Source organism: Cetorhinus maximus, chromosome 1, assembly GCF_964194155.1.
Source record: "Cetorhinus maximus chromosome 1, sCetMax3.hap1.1, whole genome shotgun sequence".
Taxonomy (NCBI): Eukaryota; Metazoa; Chordata; class Chondrichthyes; order Lamniformes; family Cetorhinidae; genus Cetorhinus; species Cetorhinus maximus.
This window is the reverse complement of record NC_135879.1, coordinates 39,848,771-39,865,202: the sequence shown is the minus strand read 5'-3', so window position 1 is coordinate 39,865,202 and position 16,432 is coordinate 39,848,771. Positions and strand designations below refer to the sequence as shown.

Genomic DNA, 16,432 nt, shown 5'->3' with positions numbered 1-16,432 from the left:
ACAGACATGACAGGCTGAATAGCCTACTTCTATGCTGCAATCATTCTATGACTTTGTGAAAACTAACCTAGCATAAAAAGGCTAGTATCATTTACTCGAGGAATAATTTGTACTTTTTTTACATAACCAAGGAAATGGTGTGGAATTGATCATGCTAATTTGCTACATTCTATCTTCAGGACAGATGGAGAGATCAGTTAATAAAGCATACAGTATTCTGGGCTTTATTAATAGGGGCATAGAGTACAAGAGCAAGGAGGTTATGCTGAACTTATATAAGACACCAGTTAGAGCTCAGCTGGAGTATTGTGTACAATTCTGGGCACCAAACTAAAGGAAGGATATGAACACATTGGAGAGAGTGCAGAAGAGGTTTACAAGAATGGTTCCAGGGATGAGAAACTTCAGTTACGAAGATAGATTGGAGAGGCTGGGAGTGCTCTCCTTGGAGAGGAGAAGGCTAAGAGGAGATTTGATAGAGGTGTTCAAAATCATGAGGGGGTTGGATAGAGTAGATAGGGAGAAACTGTTCCTACTCATCAAAGGATTGAGAATGAGAGGACACAGATTTAAAGTGATTTGCAAAAGAAGCAAATGTGATGTGCGAAAAAAAAGTTTTTCACAGTGAGTGGTTTGAGTCTGGAATACACTGCCTGGAAGTGTGGTGGAGGCAAGCTCATTCGAGGCATTCAAGAGGGCATTGGATGATTATTTGAATAGAAACAATGTGCAAGGATATGGGGAAAAGGCAGGAGAATGGCATTAAGTTATAAAGTCATATTCTTGGACTTTCCATTCTTTAATGTGCACTCCAACAAAGTTTGTGATGTCTTTATTTTCTGTAGCTGGCCACTCTGCTAGAGTGGGGACAGACATTCATCTTTCACGTGATGTGTCAAGAATATGAATTGGAAAGGCCCAAATCTGTTGTCTTATGTCAACATGGTGTTGATCAACGTTTCTGTGAATTGAAGGTAAGGAAATAGAAATGTCACTAAGCTATGTTATTCTGTAACGTGTGCTTTTAATCAGCTTATTTTAAAAGTGCAATTTTGTACATTGAGAAGTGTAATTTCAATTGAGCGATAGTTATATCTTAATAGCGGTGTTGGTGTAAGAATTAATATTGGGTATGATGCTAATAATTGAAATAGAAGGGATGCTGCAACATCGGTGCCATTTATAAACTGCTTCAGTTTCATTTCTTTTGTTGGTTCATGGGATGTGGGCGTCTGTGGCTAGGCCAGCATTTATTACCCATCCCTAATTTCCCTTGTTCAGAGGGCATTCAAGAGTCAACCACATTGCTGTGGGTCTGGAGTCACATGTAGGCCTAAACAATATTAGTGAACCAGATGGGTTTTTATGATAATTATCAGTGGTTAAGACTTTTAATTCAAATTTCACCACCTGCCATGGTGGGATTCAAACCCCAGTCCCCAGAGCATTACCCTAGGTCTCTGGAATACTAGTTAGTGACAAAACTACTATGCCACTGCTGCCTCATTGAACATACACGCTTGGAAAAACTCAATTTTAGATCATTCATTCTACCTGACAAAGACACAGCGAAAGATGGGCACACCGGCTGAGTTAAGAATATATTCACCATCGTCTTTCTCCACATTATTTAAAATTATTTCCAAAATGCCACCCTTAACCTTATTTCAAATTCACTTGTTAGTTGCCCCACAGCATGAATGGAATGTTTCTGTTTGTCCATACAGGCCACTGTTGTAACTTCTGCATCACATCAGTTTATTAGTATTAATAAATGGTGATTGTGTACAACTTTGTATTGGTTTGTACTTTTGGGGATTGAATTTGCATGCTCAAACTTGGATCTCTTAGAACATCTAATATGAATGAAAGGATTTATCATGTAACTCTCAGCTAAAGTCACCAAAAGAAGCTAGTAAATGCAAAATAATACTGTTCAACTTGTGAAACTTCCTTCAATTTTTGAAGGAATATTTATTTTCTTCTCTTCCTCCCTTCCCACCTTACTTCCTGGAATATATCTGTGCCAATTAGCCACTTGGGCAAGAAGATGAGTTGGAGATTTTTTTCTCGTGCTGTTACATTACCAGCCATTGACAAATGTCAGTGTTACCATCCTTTCAATTTTACTTTCTTTGGGGAGAAGTTAATGGCCTTTGCTCTATACCTCTCTATGACAGCATGACTGAGATCAGACACTGCATGATGAATAGTACCAATACTGTGCCTTGGCACTCACTTACATTTCTCAACTTCTTCAGTTTTGTTGAATTTATTCATTCCCAACAGATTTCTACACTACTTCCAAGAACTATCCATGATCAAATTTTACTGTAACAATTTTTTAATGTTCTTTGTTCTTCTAGATGTGTATTCAGAAGTATTTTTAATTTTGGTACAAAGTGACTTTGGAATGTTTTTCTTGAAAGTTAATTTGACAATCCTTCCAGGGTAATAATTTTAAAATATAGCAAATCACATTATATTAGATATATAATAAGTGGGTTAAACTCTCAACTACATTAAATATATTGTAGTTAGTAAAGCTTTAGGTTAGTGTTTGATATCTCTTACACCCCTGTGAGCTGTTACAGTTGAGAACAGGACTCACTTGTGGCTTGACCTTAAATCAAGTGACCCAATTTAACATTTCCACTGTTGTACAGTATTTTAGTCCACAAGGTAATATTGAGATAGATATTTATAAAACAAAAATTTCGATTGCAAATTACTATGAAGAGATTGCTTGCGATCCTCTATTGATGCCTCCACTATAACCTTTCATTAGTGGCATACCTATAAATGTGGAAAATTAATTGGCAATTATTAAAAGATCCCTAGGCACTTGAACTTAAGAGTTCTAAATTGACAAGTGAGCCTACATCCATAAGTGTTCGGACAGATGCGGAACAAAATCTAATTTTAGATTATATTTAGATTAATCAGTTGAGTTTTTGTTGCTAAGAATTTTTTGGATTTTCCAAGTGGTCCAGAAAACTTAGAAAAGGCATCTAAGTGCAAAGTATTCTTTTCAGCAAACTTCCAGTTATTTTTATGTTGGTGAATTTAAACATTGGGATTCTAACCAGTCAATAGTGTGATCTGGCAAAGTAGTTTCTGATTTGTTAAAACGTTAGTTTATGCTTAATTGTGGAAATTTCTCCAGTGCAAATAATGTAATTGATTCATGAAGAAGGAAAATAATTCATTGTATTTTTACTTGATGTGCTTGACAGCATCACTGCCATTTCATGTTCACTTTGGTACAGGAGTTTGGAACCTAGAAATTTTGATTTTTTTTTGTCTGTATAAACTTGCTCAAGTCTGCACCCACCATCGCCTTCCAGGGAGAGTATGCAACCTTCCCGTATTCCTGTGATGATGTTGAAGGAGCCTATGGTGTTCATGCTGATCTTGACACATCAGTGAGTCGCAGTATAAGGCTATGAAGATGTTAATATGCTGCTCTGGGATGCTGTACTATCTTGCGATGTACTAGAGTGACTGCCAATGGATGCTATCAAAAGTCTTCTTGAAATCAATGAAGTTGATAATGTGGCTTCTGATACAATAGGCTCTGCTCTGATGTTCCTGAGTGTAAAGATCTGCTTGCTGCATGATCTGCCACCCCAGAAACTGCCTGCTCTTCATGAAGTGTACCACCTACTTCTGCTTTCAATCTGTTGAGGAGCATTGTGCTGAAGAGGTTGCCAGTTAATGACAGCAGTATTATGCCTCTCCAGTTGTTGCAGTCTCTGAGGTTCCCCTTCGGCACCTGGATGATTACTCCTTGCCTCTAGACATCCAGGACGTTCTCCGCAGTCCAGATCTTGTTGAACAGGTCCATGTGCTCTGTTGTGACTGTGTTCTTGCCATCTTTCAGAGCTGCGCTTGTATCTTGTTGATTCCAGTTGCCTTGTTGTTCTACAGGTTCTTGAATGGCTCATTGGACCTCTGATGTGGCAATTTCTCACAGGTTAATATTCATCTGTTGAGATGTGGTGCAGTCATTGAACTTGAATATGGAGTTGGGGTTAGGCTAATTGAGGATCACCCAAAAGTGTCCCACCCATCTCGCCTCCATAGTGTTCTACCGTTCTTGCCCTTGACTGACGCAGTGTGTTGCTTCTTGCACCAGTCAGCTCTCGTGCAATCCTGTACAGCACCTTGGGCCAGAATTTTTAGCTTGGCGGGCGGGCACGCGTCCAACCTGACCGAGCATGAAATGACACACAATGATATCGGCAAAGCGTGTTGACGTCAGTGCGCAGTCGCGTGATAGTTCGGTCGGCAGGCGCGCGCTGGAGCTGGCCGCACGCCCGCCAGCAGTTAGAAGGCCTATTCAGGCCATTAAATTATCAATTGACATTAATTTTTCACTGCCTGTTCAACCTAACGGATAGCAGGAAGGCAAAAAGGCCAAGCGGCCTTTGCATTTTTTTGGGAGCCTCATCTAGGGGCGGGATGAGGTTTCCAATAGCAAATACAAATAAAATAAAAATCTTATTTTTTAATTGAAAACATGTCCCTGCTCATGTGACAGAGTCATATGAGGGGACATGTTTTATTACATTTTTCTGCTCTATTATTTTTAAAATATCTCTTCATCTCCCTGAGGCAGCTCCGTGCCTCAGGGAGATTATTCAGTGCCCTCTCGTGCACATGCGTGAAGTTTGCGCCAGGCCTGCTCACCCTCCTTCCCCCACCCGCCCAGTTAGTGCTGAGCACTGCCATTTGCTGGGCGGGCCTTAAATGGCCCACCAGCATGAAATTGCAGTGTGCTGTCGATCGTGGGCAGTGGTCAGCTTCCCAACCGCCCCCACCGATCCTGCGCACCAAGGGCAAAATTCTGCCCATGGTGTCATTCTGAATTGCTGCTTCTGTGCCTTCCTGCCTTTTAACTCTATCCATCCTCGTCTGTATCTCCTGCAGCTCTTCATTATGACTTTATCCAGTCTTCTGTACTTCTCATCCTGTTCTCATCTTTTGCTCAATGTTCTTTTTCTGGTCCCTCCTGATCTTCACACAATTTCTTTCATTAATTAACTTTCACGATGAATCAGTGAACTATCGTTCTTTGTTTGTTCCTCTCCTCTGCCCAAATTCTGCACCCTGCTTAACTCCTTTTTTTGAAGATTTCTTACTGCTCCTTGATGTTACCTGACCTCAGGAGTACTTCAAATCTGTTGGAGAGCGCTAGCCAGAAACTGTCTGATGTGCCCTTGTCCTTGACGGACCTGGATTCCGCAGGCAACATCACCTTGTCTGCCAAAGAATCGTGCGCGCTGCAAGACATGACCCCCAGTTTTGAGAGCAGCGGCACCAAGGTTGGTCTATACATCAGGTGTGAGAAGACCAGGACAGTGATGACTGGATGGCAACAAGGCCCTTCCATCACCATCAGGCAACAGAACGTCGAGGACATCGACCACTTCCCCTACCCAGGAAGCAACATCTCCTGGGAGGGTGATGTAGAGATTGGCATGAATCGACAAAGTAGCACCGGTCTTCCAGCAGCTCCACATGGTCTGGGCATCCACATTGTCAACATGGCCACGAAGCTGCGACTCTATATGCCCATAGTAGTATCAGCTGCAATCTATATCAGTGAGACATGGAAGAGAAAGTTGTGATGTAAGTTGGAAGTCTGTCACTAGCGCTGCCTATGTAAAATCCTGGGCATCACATGGAGAGGCAACATCAACAAAGAAGTGCCAAAGAGAACTAGTCGGAGGTGCCTGCCGGACATTGTGATGAAGAGAGGACTGAGACTGGCAGGACATTTCGCCTCCCGGATATGCTGCCAGAGTGGCAGTAGAATGGACACAACCAGATAGAAAAAGGAGACGGGTCCAGCTGAAGAAGACATGGCAAAGTACATTTAAGGAAGACCTCCAAGAATGGGACATCACCTGGGCTGGAGCAAAAGAGATTGCGATGAACCGGGGCTGGTGGCAGCGTCTTCTGCCCATTGTCCTGTATGGGACCGGAGGAACTAAATCTGAGTAAGGAAGGATAAACTTCCTGTACAAAACAATATAGGTTAACTTGTGCAGAAGATGTATGAAACATCTCTTCATTTGTGGTATTCTAAATGCACTGTGAACCTAGTATTGTTTAAAAATGTTGGTTTAAGATTTTGCTGACTATATTAGATGTACAGTTTTGTAAATGTAAAACCATTGAAATAACCACAAATAATGGTTGTTAAGTTTATATAATTTAGCTTAGTTTTATCCTTGTTATGGCAGATGATTGGGGAAGGGATTATTGTTGCCTTCAGATACTAAAATATCAGAGCGAAACACTCCCAACAATATAACTAGCAACTCATGTTTCTATATTTAACTGCTGGACCTGAGGAAACCCCTCTGAATATAAAATTTGAAGTTCTTGTTGCTGCTAAATTTACTAATTTCATGTTGCGCACCTTGTCCTCTTGAATTCTTCTTGCTTGTCTTTTTGGATCAGGTTGCCTTTGCATTAATTCAGACATCTGTGACTACCATTTTGTTAGGTAGGAGGGTGTTGATTTTCCCTAAAATGTAACAGAAAATTTAAAACACTAAATTCAGTGGGCACAAAAAGGAGGTAAAACTAAATATTGAATCTGCAGGGAAGAAAATCAGAGCTAGTATCTAAAGCCTACAATAACATTCTGCTGCCCTTGAGTATGTTTAGTAATTTAATGCCAAATAGTATGTTTTTTTGTTTCTGTGCAAGGGATGAAATTGACAGTGGCAAAATTATATTTATTGCTCACCTTCAGTTACCCTGAAGAAGTGACTGTGCTCCTATGATGGGAGTGAATTTCAGAAATTTGACTCGTAAATAATGCTATATGGCGGGATGCTTGGGTTCCAATGATCGTGTTCTTCATTCTCTTGGTGGTAGATGTTCCAGGGCTGAGAGGTGGTGTTGAAGTAAACTTGACCAGTTGGCGCAGTGCATTCTGTTGATAGTCCATATTGTAACCATGGAGCTCTGGTGGTGGAGGGAATGGATATTGAATCAAGACCAAGACTGCTGTTTAGGCCACTGTAACATTGAAAAAACTATTCAGAGCTTGCAAGGTGCATGCTCCATTTAGTTTTTCACACACTTTTCAGGATATTCTTGAAACAAGCACAGGACCCTTTATATATTTAAGTTGTTCCAATGCTGATTTTAAGCAGCTGCCTAGTGCGCTTAAAAAATAGAGAAGAAATATGATTGTGGCCATGCCATCAGCACAGTTTATGTGCATGATCTCACACCAGAAAATGTTTTACATTGCACTTGTTTTACACCCAAAAAACGGAGAAATATACTGATTTTACCCCAGTGTCCATAAATTACTTCTGCTAAATGTGGCCCATACAAAGTACCACAATATTGGATCAGGCTCTCCATATAAATTGCATTTGATGCCCCTGCTCTAATGCTATGTTATACACGTCAACTATCACCTGTTGGCTACACTGCTAAATTCTAGAATGCATTCTGGAGTGACTGCATTGCAAGCAGAAGAGAGGGGAGAGAAAAGGGAATTTGATTTTAGACTGATCTGACAGACTGTTCAAAGTGAACTGACCTCAGGAAATAATGGCCTGAATTTTTTGGTTGGCGGGGGTCTCGTTTCTTGCCATCCAAAGAGTCGGCGGGAGTGCCCTGCGGCCATTTCATGCTCGAATGAGTGTTAAGTGGTTGCAGGTGGGATTTCTGCCTCTCACTTGGGAGGAAGTCCCACCTTAGAGAGCTGCCAGCCAATATGATTGGCTGGCAGCTCTCCAGTCCCTGCTGTGACAAGAGCTGCAGTGGACTGGTGAAGAAATGCAGGAGGATCCCTGAGATTAAGTTTGGACACAGACCAAGTAAGTTCAAGGGGTCCCAGTGTTGGGAGGGCAGGGAAGGCCTGGGGAGGCACAAAGGGGGAGAGGCCATGGGGGAGGGAGGTCCAGAGGCCACCAGACCTTAAGGAGGGGGGTGCCCAGCTTCAGAAGGGGGCATCTGATGGAGGCATGCCCCCCTCCTCTCCACACGGGACCTAACTCCACTGATTTTCAGGCATCACCCGTGCAACTTCAATCCTCCCGCCAGCCTAAAAATTGAGGCTGTGCGGGAAATGGCCCTTAAGTGGCCAATAATTGGCCGATTAAGGACCTCAATTGGAGCAAGGGTGTGCTTCTCACCTGAGGCCTTGCCTGCCTCAGTGTTAATTCGTTGTGTGGTTGGGGTGGGTGGGAACCTGGAGGGAATCCCATCCCTTCAATTTCATGCTACCCCCACTCCCTGCCTAAAAACACACCGATAGGGGCAGCGTATTGTTTCAGGTCGGTAGATAAAAGAGTTAATGGCGAAAGCAAATTAAGTTAGAAAAATTATCATTTTAGTCTAAATCCTAAATTCTGTATTGTGTATATTTGTAATATTTATCTCTGCACATGGTTATTTGTTTCCTTTACAATAACTTCAGCTGAAAAGTGTGCCTGGGCCGTGTCAACGATCAGAAGAAGTGAAATACACTATGACTCGGGTAGCAGTTGATGGAGCAGATCTCTTTGTTGTAGAACATGGTTGTGCAGCCAGTATAAAGGTAATTGTTTTCATTTGATTTTCATTCAAACCAAAGAGAAATACATGTTGGTATTTGAAATTGAACTTAGTAACAAAAATACAATTACAAACATGACTTGTCTGTAGGGAAAGTATTTGCAGCTAGAGTGGCATACTAATGGGTACTGGGTTGTCACTGTGAATGAAGAAGTTTAAGGTGGTGTATTTGAATATTGGATGAGGCTAATTGCATATTGGCTCCACATCTATTGCAGTCATCAGTGTGTGTAAGTGTAGGATTATTTGCAAATATTTGTAAATCTAACTTTACCAATGCACATTTAAAATGGAAATTGACAGTTCTCAGTACTACCAGGTTTAGGTTGATATTTGCAATTTTTTTTCTGCATGGAGGATCTGACATAGGAACGTATGCATTGCAAAATGGGATGTTACACACCAATCAGCTTTCTTATTATATAATGGATTATTATTAGGTGATTAATTCTCTGACATTCAGTTTCATTTCGTTTCCTTGTTTGGGTTTCTTCTCGTCACCCATCATCCCTGACTGGCTGTGGAGATTATCCGCCTCTGCTATTGATTTTCTGATGACCTGCCATTGGGTTTCTCATTCTCACTATTTGTTTGCAGTTTAAAAATATCTCCCTTGCAAAGCTTTGATAATAATAAAAATGCAACGAAAGTAGACCATGGGTGCAAAATTCTGCTGTTGCACTAATAATATCCGTGATTGAGATTTTGTACTGTCATCTTGTAACTTGTGTTACAAATGCCCAGGGCTTTTTGTTTTTCTCATAAAAGTTGCAGAGGACACATGTAATAAATGCTAGCCTTCTAAATGTGAAAAAAATGCTTGGGGTAAGTTTTTTTTTAAGTGTGCTGCAGGTAGAATAAATCTTTTTGTAATGTTTATTCATGATAATTTGATTATTATACTGTACAAGACATGGCACAGATGTTTTCAATTTCTAACTAAGTTTATTTTCTAGATAGGGGCCATTCGCATTGCTACTTGTAACCTTCATAACCAAGCAGTTGGAGAAGGAGTAAGTGCTGTTATACAAGATGTTCAGCTTAGGCAATATATTGAACAATTTGAAAACTGTAGGCTTGGAATTCAACCCACTGTACTCCGTCGATCATGTTGGCTAGAAGCTGGTTCAGTAAATTTTGGATTAATCACAGCAGATGTGGCTTTGGCTGCAGGCCATCCTGCAAAACATGAAGTGCAAAGGCAATTCTTGGAAATTCATGATAACCGAACTAAAAGGTACTACATACTTGTATTTGTAAGTAGAATGTATAATCTCCCTGTGTTCCAGATAGCGATATAAATCCCAATACAATTATGGCTTGATTAAGTTAAAAATGTCCCATCTTATCTAATTATTTGATTCACCAAATGGAGCAACTAGTTGTAATTATCTGGCACAATACCCTGCCAGGAACAAATGGGAAACTGTAAAATTGCTATGTTGTTTAATTTATTGGTAAGATTGCAGTTAAAATGTGTTCCAAGTCAAGATTTATATAATAATCTAGACAGGATTCATGGTATATGACATTCCAGTGCCCGGATGAGTTACTTACTCATAACACACTCCAGACACTGTTACCTTGTATAAAACACGGATGTATTGATCAGCCTTCCCATTCTCGATCTAGAGTGTGAAATGTGATCAGTTAAAATAATTGACATCGGCAGCAGTAAAAATATTGGAACTGTTTGATCTCTGGGCAAAACATTATTTTAAACCAATTTAGTTAGAAAGAATAATTTTCTAGCTGAGTGCTCACCAGTATTCTTTATATGGGAACTTTTGCTTCCTGTTTTCCTGTTTCCAAAATTACTGTGACAGTTGTGGATGTGCGAAGGATATGGAATCCATATTATAACTGGCTGTGATCAAGTTGAAATAAGCTACAAGATTTGCATATTGTTAAGAACTTTGTGCCAAATGAATGCACATGTTGGACCTGATGGCATGAGATGTCATGGAGTATGGGGTCAATGTTGAGAACTCTTAGGGCTTCTCCCGCCCAACTGTATGCCACTGTGTCACAATCTCTGGTGGGCTAGCATGTGGGATAGGTCATAACCAGGGCTGGCGATCGAGACTACAAGCATGCTAAACATCAGAAGCAGCTTGCATTAAACAGAACTAACTGATCCCAGAACCAATGGATCATATCAGAGCTCTGCAGTCCTGCCAGAACCAGTCTGTATGGTGCTGGACAATTAACTAACTGGAGGAAGAAGCTTCACAAACATCCCCATCCTGCATAGTGGCCGAGCTCAGTATATGAGTTCAAGAATCTTCAGCCTAAAGTGCTGAGCAGATGATCCATTTCAGTCTCCTCCTTAGGCATCACAGACGCCGGTCTTCAGCCATTTCGATTCACTTCACGTGATATTGGGAAATGTGTGAAGGCACTGGATACAGCAAAGGCTGTGGGCTCTGATAACATCCCTGCTGTAATGCTGAAGAATTGTGCTCCAGAGCTAACCATGCACCTAGCCAAGCTGTTCAGTTGCAGTTAGAATACTGGCATCTGCCTGACAAAGTGAAAAATTTCCCAAGTATGTCCAACCTACAAAAAGCAGGACAAATCCAAAATAAAAACATAGTGCTGGATGGACTCAGCAGGTCTGGCAACATCTGTGGAGAGGGCAAAAGAGTTAATGTTTTGAGTTCAATGTGGCTCTTTTTGGAACTTCCAAAAAAGAGTTATATTGTACTCAAAATGTTAACTCTGTTTCTGTCGCCTCAGATGCTGCAAGATCTATGGAGTCTTTCGTATCTGCAGTATTTTGCTTTTACAGGACAAATCCAATCCAGCCAGTTGCTGCCCCACAAACCCCCTCTCAATTGTCATCAAAATGATGGAAGGTTTCATTGACAGTGCTAACAAGCGGCACTTACTCAATAACAACCTGTTCACTGATGCTCATAATGGGTTCCACTAGGCGCACTTAGCTCCTGATTTCATTATAGCCTTGGTCCAAACATGGGCAAAAGAGCTGAACTCCAGAGATGAGATGGGAGTGATTGCCCTTGACATAAAGACAACTTTTGACCAAGTGTGACATCATGAAGTTTTAGAAAAATTGATGTCAGTGGGAATTTGGGGCAAACTTTCCTTTTCTGGAGTTATATCCATCACAAAGGAAACTGGGTTTTGTTGTTGGAGGCCAATCATCTTAGCCCAGGATATCACTACAGGTGTTCCTCAGGGCAATGCCCTAAGCCCAACCATCTTCAGCTGTTTGATCAATGACTTTCTCTCTGGCATAAATCCTGAAGTGGGGATTTTCACTGATAATTTCACAATGTTCAGTTCCACTTGCAACTCATCAGATAATGAAGTTATCTGTGCTCACATACAGCCAGACCTGGACAACATCCAGGCTTGACTGGTAAGTGACAATCGCACCCCACAAGTGCTAGGCAATTACCAAGAGAAGATCTAACCATATCCCCATGCCTTTCAATGGCATTATCATCATTGAATCTCCAACCATCTACATTCTACGGTTTACCATTGGCCAGAAAATTAACTAGATCAGCCATATAAATACTGTCGCTGTGAGAGCAGATCAGAGGCTGGTAATTTTGTGTTGAGTAACTCACCTCTTGACTCCCCAAAGCCTGTCCACCATCTGCAAGGCAATGGACAGGACTATGATGGAATACTCCCCACTTGCCTGGATGAGTGCAGTTTCAGCAACACCCAAGAAACTCAAAGCTTGCAGGACAAAAGCAACCCTCTTGATTCCACACCATCCACCACCTTAAACATTCATTCCTCCACCACTGGTGCACAGCAGCAAAGATGCACTGTAGCAACTTGCCAAGGCTTCTTTGACAGCAGCTTCCAAACTCATCATCTCTACCACCTAGAAGAGCAAGGGCAGCAGACTCATGGGCTGGAATTTTCCAGCCCGTCACGCCGGCGGGATCTTCCGATCCCACAGATGTGAACAGAGATTTCAATGGCTCGCCGGCCCCGCCACCTGGGAATCCACTGTGGTGGTGGTGGGTGGGGGCTGGAAAATTCCAGCTATGGAAACACATCCATCTGCAAGTTCCCCTCCAAGTCACTCACCATCCTAGCTTAGAATCATACCCTCTTCCTTTACTGTAGCTAGGTAAAAATCCTGCAACTCCCTTTCTAACAGCACTGTGGGTGTACCGACACCACAAGGACTGGAGTGGTTCAAGAAGGTGGCTCATCTTCTCGAAGGCAATTAGTGATGGGGAATTAATGCTGGCCTTGCCAGCGAAGCAAGCGTCCCATGAAATTTTATTTTTATAAGTTAGATATTGTTTTCACATAAGATGGGGACATTGCAGATATCGTAGTTCAGGGGGAGAAGTGTGAAATTTTGGATGGGCTAAACATAGTGGGAGACAAATGTTAAGGAGTTTAGCATCTTTGAAAGTGGTTCATTCGCTAGGCCTGGATGAAATGTATCCCAAACTGCTAAGAGAAGCAAGGGAGCAAAAATTGGAGGCTCTGACCATCATTTTCAAATGCTCGCATGGTGCTGGAGGACTGCTAATGTTGTACCAATGTTTGAAAATGGAGGAAGGGATAGAGCAAGTAATTACAGGCCAGTCAGACTAACTTTGGTGGTGGGCAAATTATTGAAAGGAATTCTGAAGGACAGGGTAAATTGTCATTTAGAAAGGCAGGAGATAATCGAGCACCGTCAGGATGGAATTGTTCAGGGAAGGTCATGTCTGATGAACTTGATTGAATAACTTGAGGAAGTAATGAGGTTCCAAGAAGGTAGCACATTTGATGTAGTCTACAGAACTTGGTGAGTTCTGAAGAAGTCATGCTCAAATGTTGATTCTGTTTCTCTCTCCACAGATGATGCTGAGTCTTTCCAGCATTTTTTGTTTTCATTTCAGATTTCCAGCATCTGCAGTATTTTGCTTTTATCTTACTGGTTAACATCACCCTTATCATTAGCCTGCACTATTGCCTTGTCCTTTCTCGTTAACTTTCCAATTTGCTGTATTTTGCTTTTATTATATGCCTGTCCCTCTTATAGTTTAATCTTGGCGCAGAAGATTTTTGGTTTACAATCAAAGTGCTTCCTATACCCAGTATTTCAAATAAGGCTTTTGGGTGGCAAGAAAAATGAACATGTTGGCAGAGGATTAGTGCAAAATCTCCAACTCAGAGGCATGAATTTTTCAGTCAGCGGGCAGGCTTGGTGGGAGCGGACAGGGGCGGTTGCGGAGCCATTTTACACAGGCGGGCCAAGATGCGAGTGGTAGCACTCAGCGCTACCTGTGTGGGCAGGGGGGAGAAGGGAGAGTCGGGGCCAGCGCTCTTTCGCGTATGCACGTGAAAGAGTGCTTCAATCTCCCTGAGGCATGCAGCTGCCTCAGGGAGATTTAAGTGCTTTTTAAATAAATAAATAAATGGATTAAAGATTTAATTAAACATGTCCCCTCATGCGACAGTGTCACATGAGATGGGACATGTTTTTATATTTCAGAAATTTTTAAAAATTAATTTATAAAAGCTTTAGGAAACCTCATCCCACTCGTGGATGAGTTCCCTAAAAAATGTAAAGGCCGCTTGTCCTTTTCCCCTGCCCACCAACCATAAGGTTGGATGGGCAGTGTAAAGTTGACCTTAATTACTTCCTTAATGGCCATAACAGACCGTTTAAATATCGGTGGGCGTGCACCTGTTGAACAAAACATCGCGAGACAGCATGATGACGCCGGGTCGTACGCCCGACACCGTCGTGCGTCATTTTACGTGCTGGCGTGTCGGGCCCACCCCCTGCACGCTAACTGAAAAATTCAGGCCAGAATATGTAAATAAAACATATTTTGTTTTGTGTAAAGAATAGTGGTGTTACATTGCCTTAGGGTATCAGATGATGCAGTAAATCAGCTATGGTTCTTGCTGCTATTTGCTATCTGGTGGAAATGCGCATCAGTTGAGGACAAGATCAGATAATTTCCTTGTTGAATTTCATTCAGTGTGCACATTCTAGGCTCGTATGAAGAATGGCCCTGTTGTTGAGGTACTGATGGGAGTCTATATCACCTTTGCAAATAGACTGTTTGCAGCCTTCCCTGAGAAGGTGAGATCTTGGCAGAAATTGAAGGAAAGTAAAAATGAAATTAAATGGCCAGTTGTATGATTCTTGGTAATGTTGTGATAGTTTTTGGAAGAGCCGCTTAAGAGAAGTAAATATTATTTTACCTTTTATCTTTGAAATAATGCTAGCAGCCAGGTTAGTGTAGAAGAAAAACAGAATGTGACAAGTAGCAAAATGAGCACGCATATCTTTATTGCAATGTCCCTATTGTAGCAGTAACTTTAAAGATGCTTGTTTATTTAGTGTTTAGCACTTCGCTCAACCAGTGGTCAACACAGTCAAATGTGCCCATTTTCTCCTTGCTTACCTTTCACTCAGCGTATTTTGAATGTGAAGGCTGCACTTTACTTCACGTTGAATATCTAATGATTTTATTGTGGATTACTAACATGGTTTCTTTGTCTTCGACTGACGTTGTGCATTCTTTCATATAGACTGTGGTTTCTCTGGCCAGATGATGATGTCAAAAATAAACGAGTCAAGAACAAGTGTGGGTGCCTTAGTGGTTGTAAGTTCTTTGCAGGCATGGCCTCAGGACTAGACTTCTTCAAACTGGATGAAACTACCCCATCCACCAGTTCTGCTTTCTCTACAATAATCGCAGAATCAGATATGTTCTATGGGCAATCACTGCTGCATCCAAATGAATGGATTATCACCAAGGACATTTCAAAGACTGCAGATGGTAACTTCTTGCATAGAACTATACATTTTTTTTTGCAATTCCCAGGAATATTCGTCCAGTTTGTCTTTCCCTTAAAGCTTCCTTACTTTGTATTATATTAATGCATCTTAATATAGTTTGTGCAGTTTAATGCTTTATAACGGTTTGCATATGTGCATTTATTAAGTTTTCATAGTTTCTCACAGGAGAGATTTTTATTTACATTGTGATTTAAAGTTGAAATATCTGAAAACGGGCAAGTAATAGAAGAAATTAAAGCAGAAAATCTGGAAATACTCAGCAGATAAGGCAATTTCTGTGGAGAGAGAGAAAAGGAGTTGACATTTCAAGTCATTGATCTTTCTAATGAAAGCTCATCAACCTGAAAAGTTAACTCTGTTCTCTGTCTCTTTGCAGATGCTGCCTGACCTACTAAGTATTTCCGGCATTTTCTGTTTTTATTTCAGATTTCCAGCATCTGGAATATTTTGCTTATGTATTAGAAGAAACTATTTGTGTTAACAATACCTATGTCATTTAGGTAAGGCAAATGGGACAAAAAGAAAAGAGTGGGACTCCAGATCGCTGGGAACTGATTCAGAGAGAAAGAACCAGTACCACAATTTGCAGGTCCCTTTACAATCTCACAGTTCAACATCCTCCTCTGAAGAAAACAGTAGTTCTACTGCTGCACTTCCTTTGTTGGCAAGTGAAAAAAATAGTCCTTCCTCTAACGCTGATGACAGTGTTCTACAGATGCATATTCCTGTTTTGAGTACAAACACCGAAGAAACTGTTGGAAAGTAAGTTGTTTTAGTTATGAACAGGAGGTCTCTCTGGATTAAAGATCTGAATTTTCCAACACTGAACAGTTGCCATGTATTGGACATTTGGAATACCATTGTGTTGTGCCATGAATAATTGGATACTGTTTAATGCTTATGATTTCTGATATGGCAAGCTCCTGATGCCATCCTAGCCTGTGGGTAGATAGATATTAGGCAGGGTCTAAACTATCCTGCTTCATAAAGGAAAGGAAGAAAATTAAAAACCTTGGGGCTTGTTGTTTACTTATT

The 16,432-nt window shown here is 41.2% G+C and overlaps 1 protein-coding gene across 11 annotated transcripts in view; it reads left to right on the top strand.

Annotated features, from left to right (window-relative positions):
- Nucleotides 1–16,432, top strand: part of kiaa1109 (KIAA1109 ortholog) — a 533,049-nt gene that overhangs the window by 235,349 nt on the left and 281,268 nt on the right. For all 11 annotated transcript variants that reach the window (XR_013576358.1, XM_078539938.1, XM_078539971.1 and 8 more), the window contains 5 exons: nt 846–974; nt 8,456–8,575; nt 9,549–9,829; nt 15,127–15,377; nt 15,898–16,159. Coding sequence is in view for 10 of the 11 variants with exons in the window: in XM_078539938.1 (XP_078396064.1) it covers nt 846–974; nt 8,456–8,575; nt 9,549–9,829; nt 15,127–15,377; nt 15,898–16,159 (1,043 nt within the window). In the remaining variant the exon portion in view is untranslated. The remainder of the gene's footprint in view (nt 1–845; nt 975–8,455; nt 8,576–9,548; nt 9,830–15,126; nt 15,378–15,897; nt 16,160–16,432) is intronic.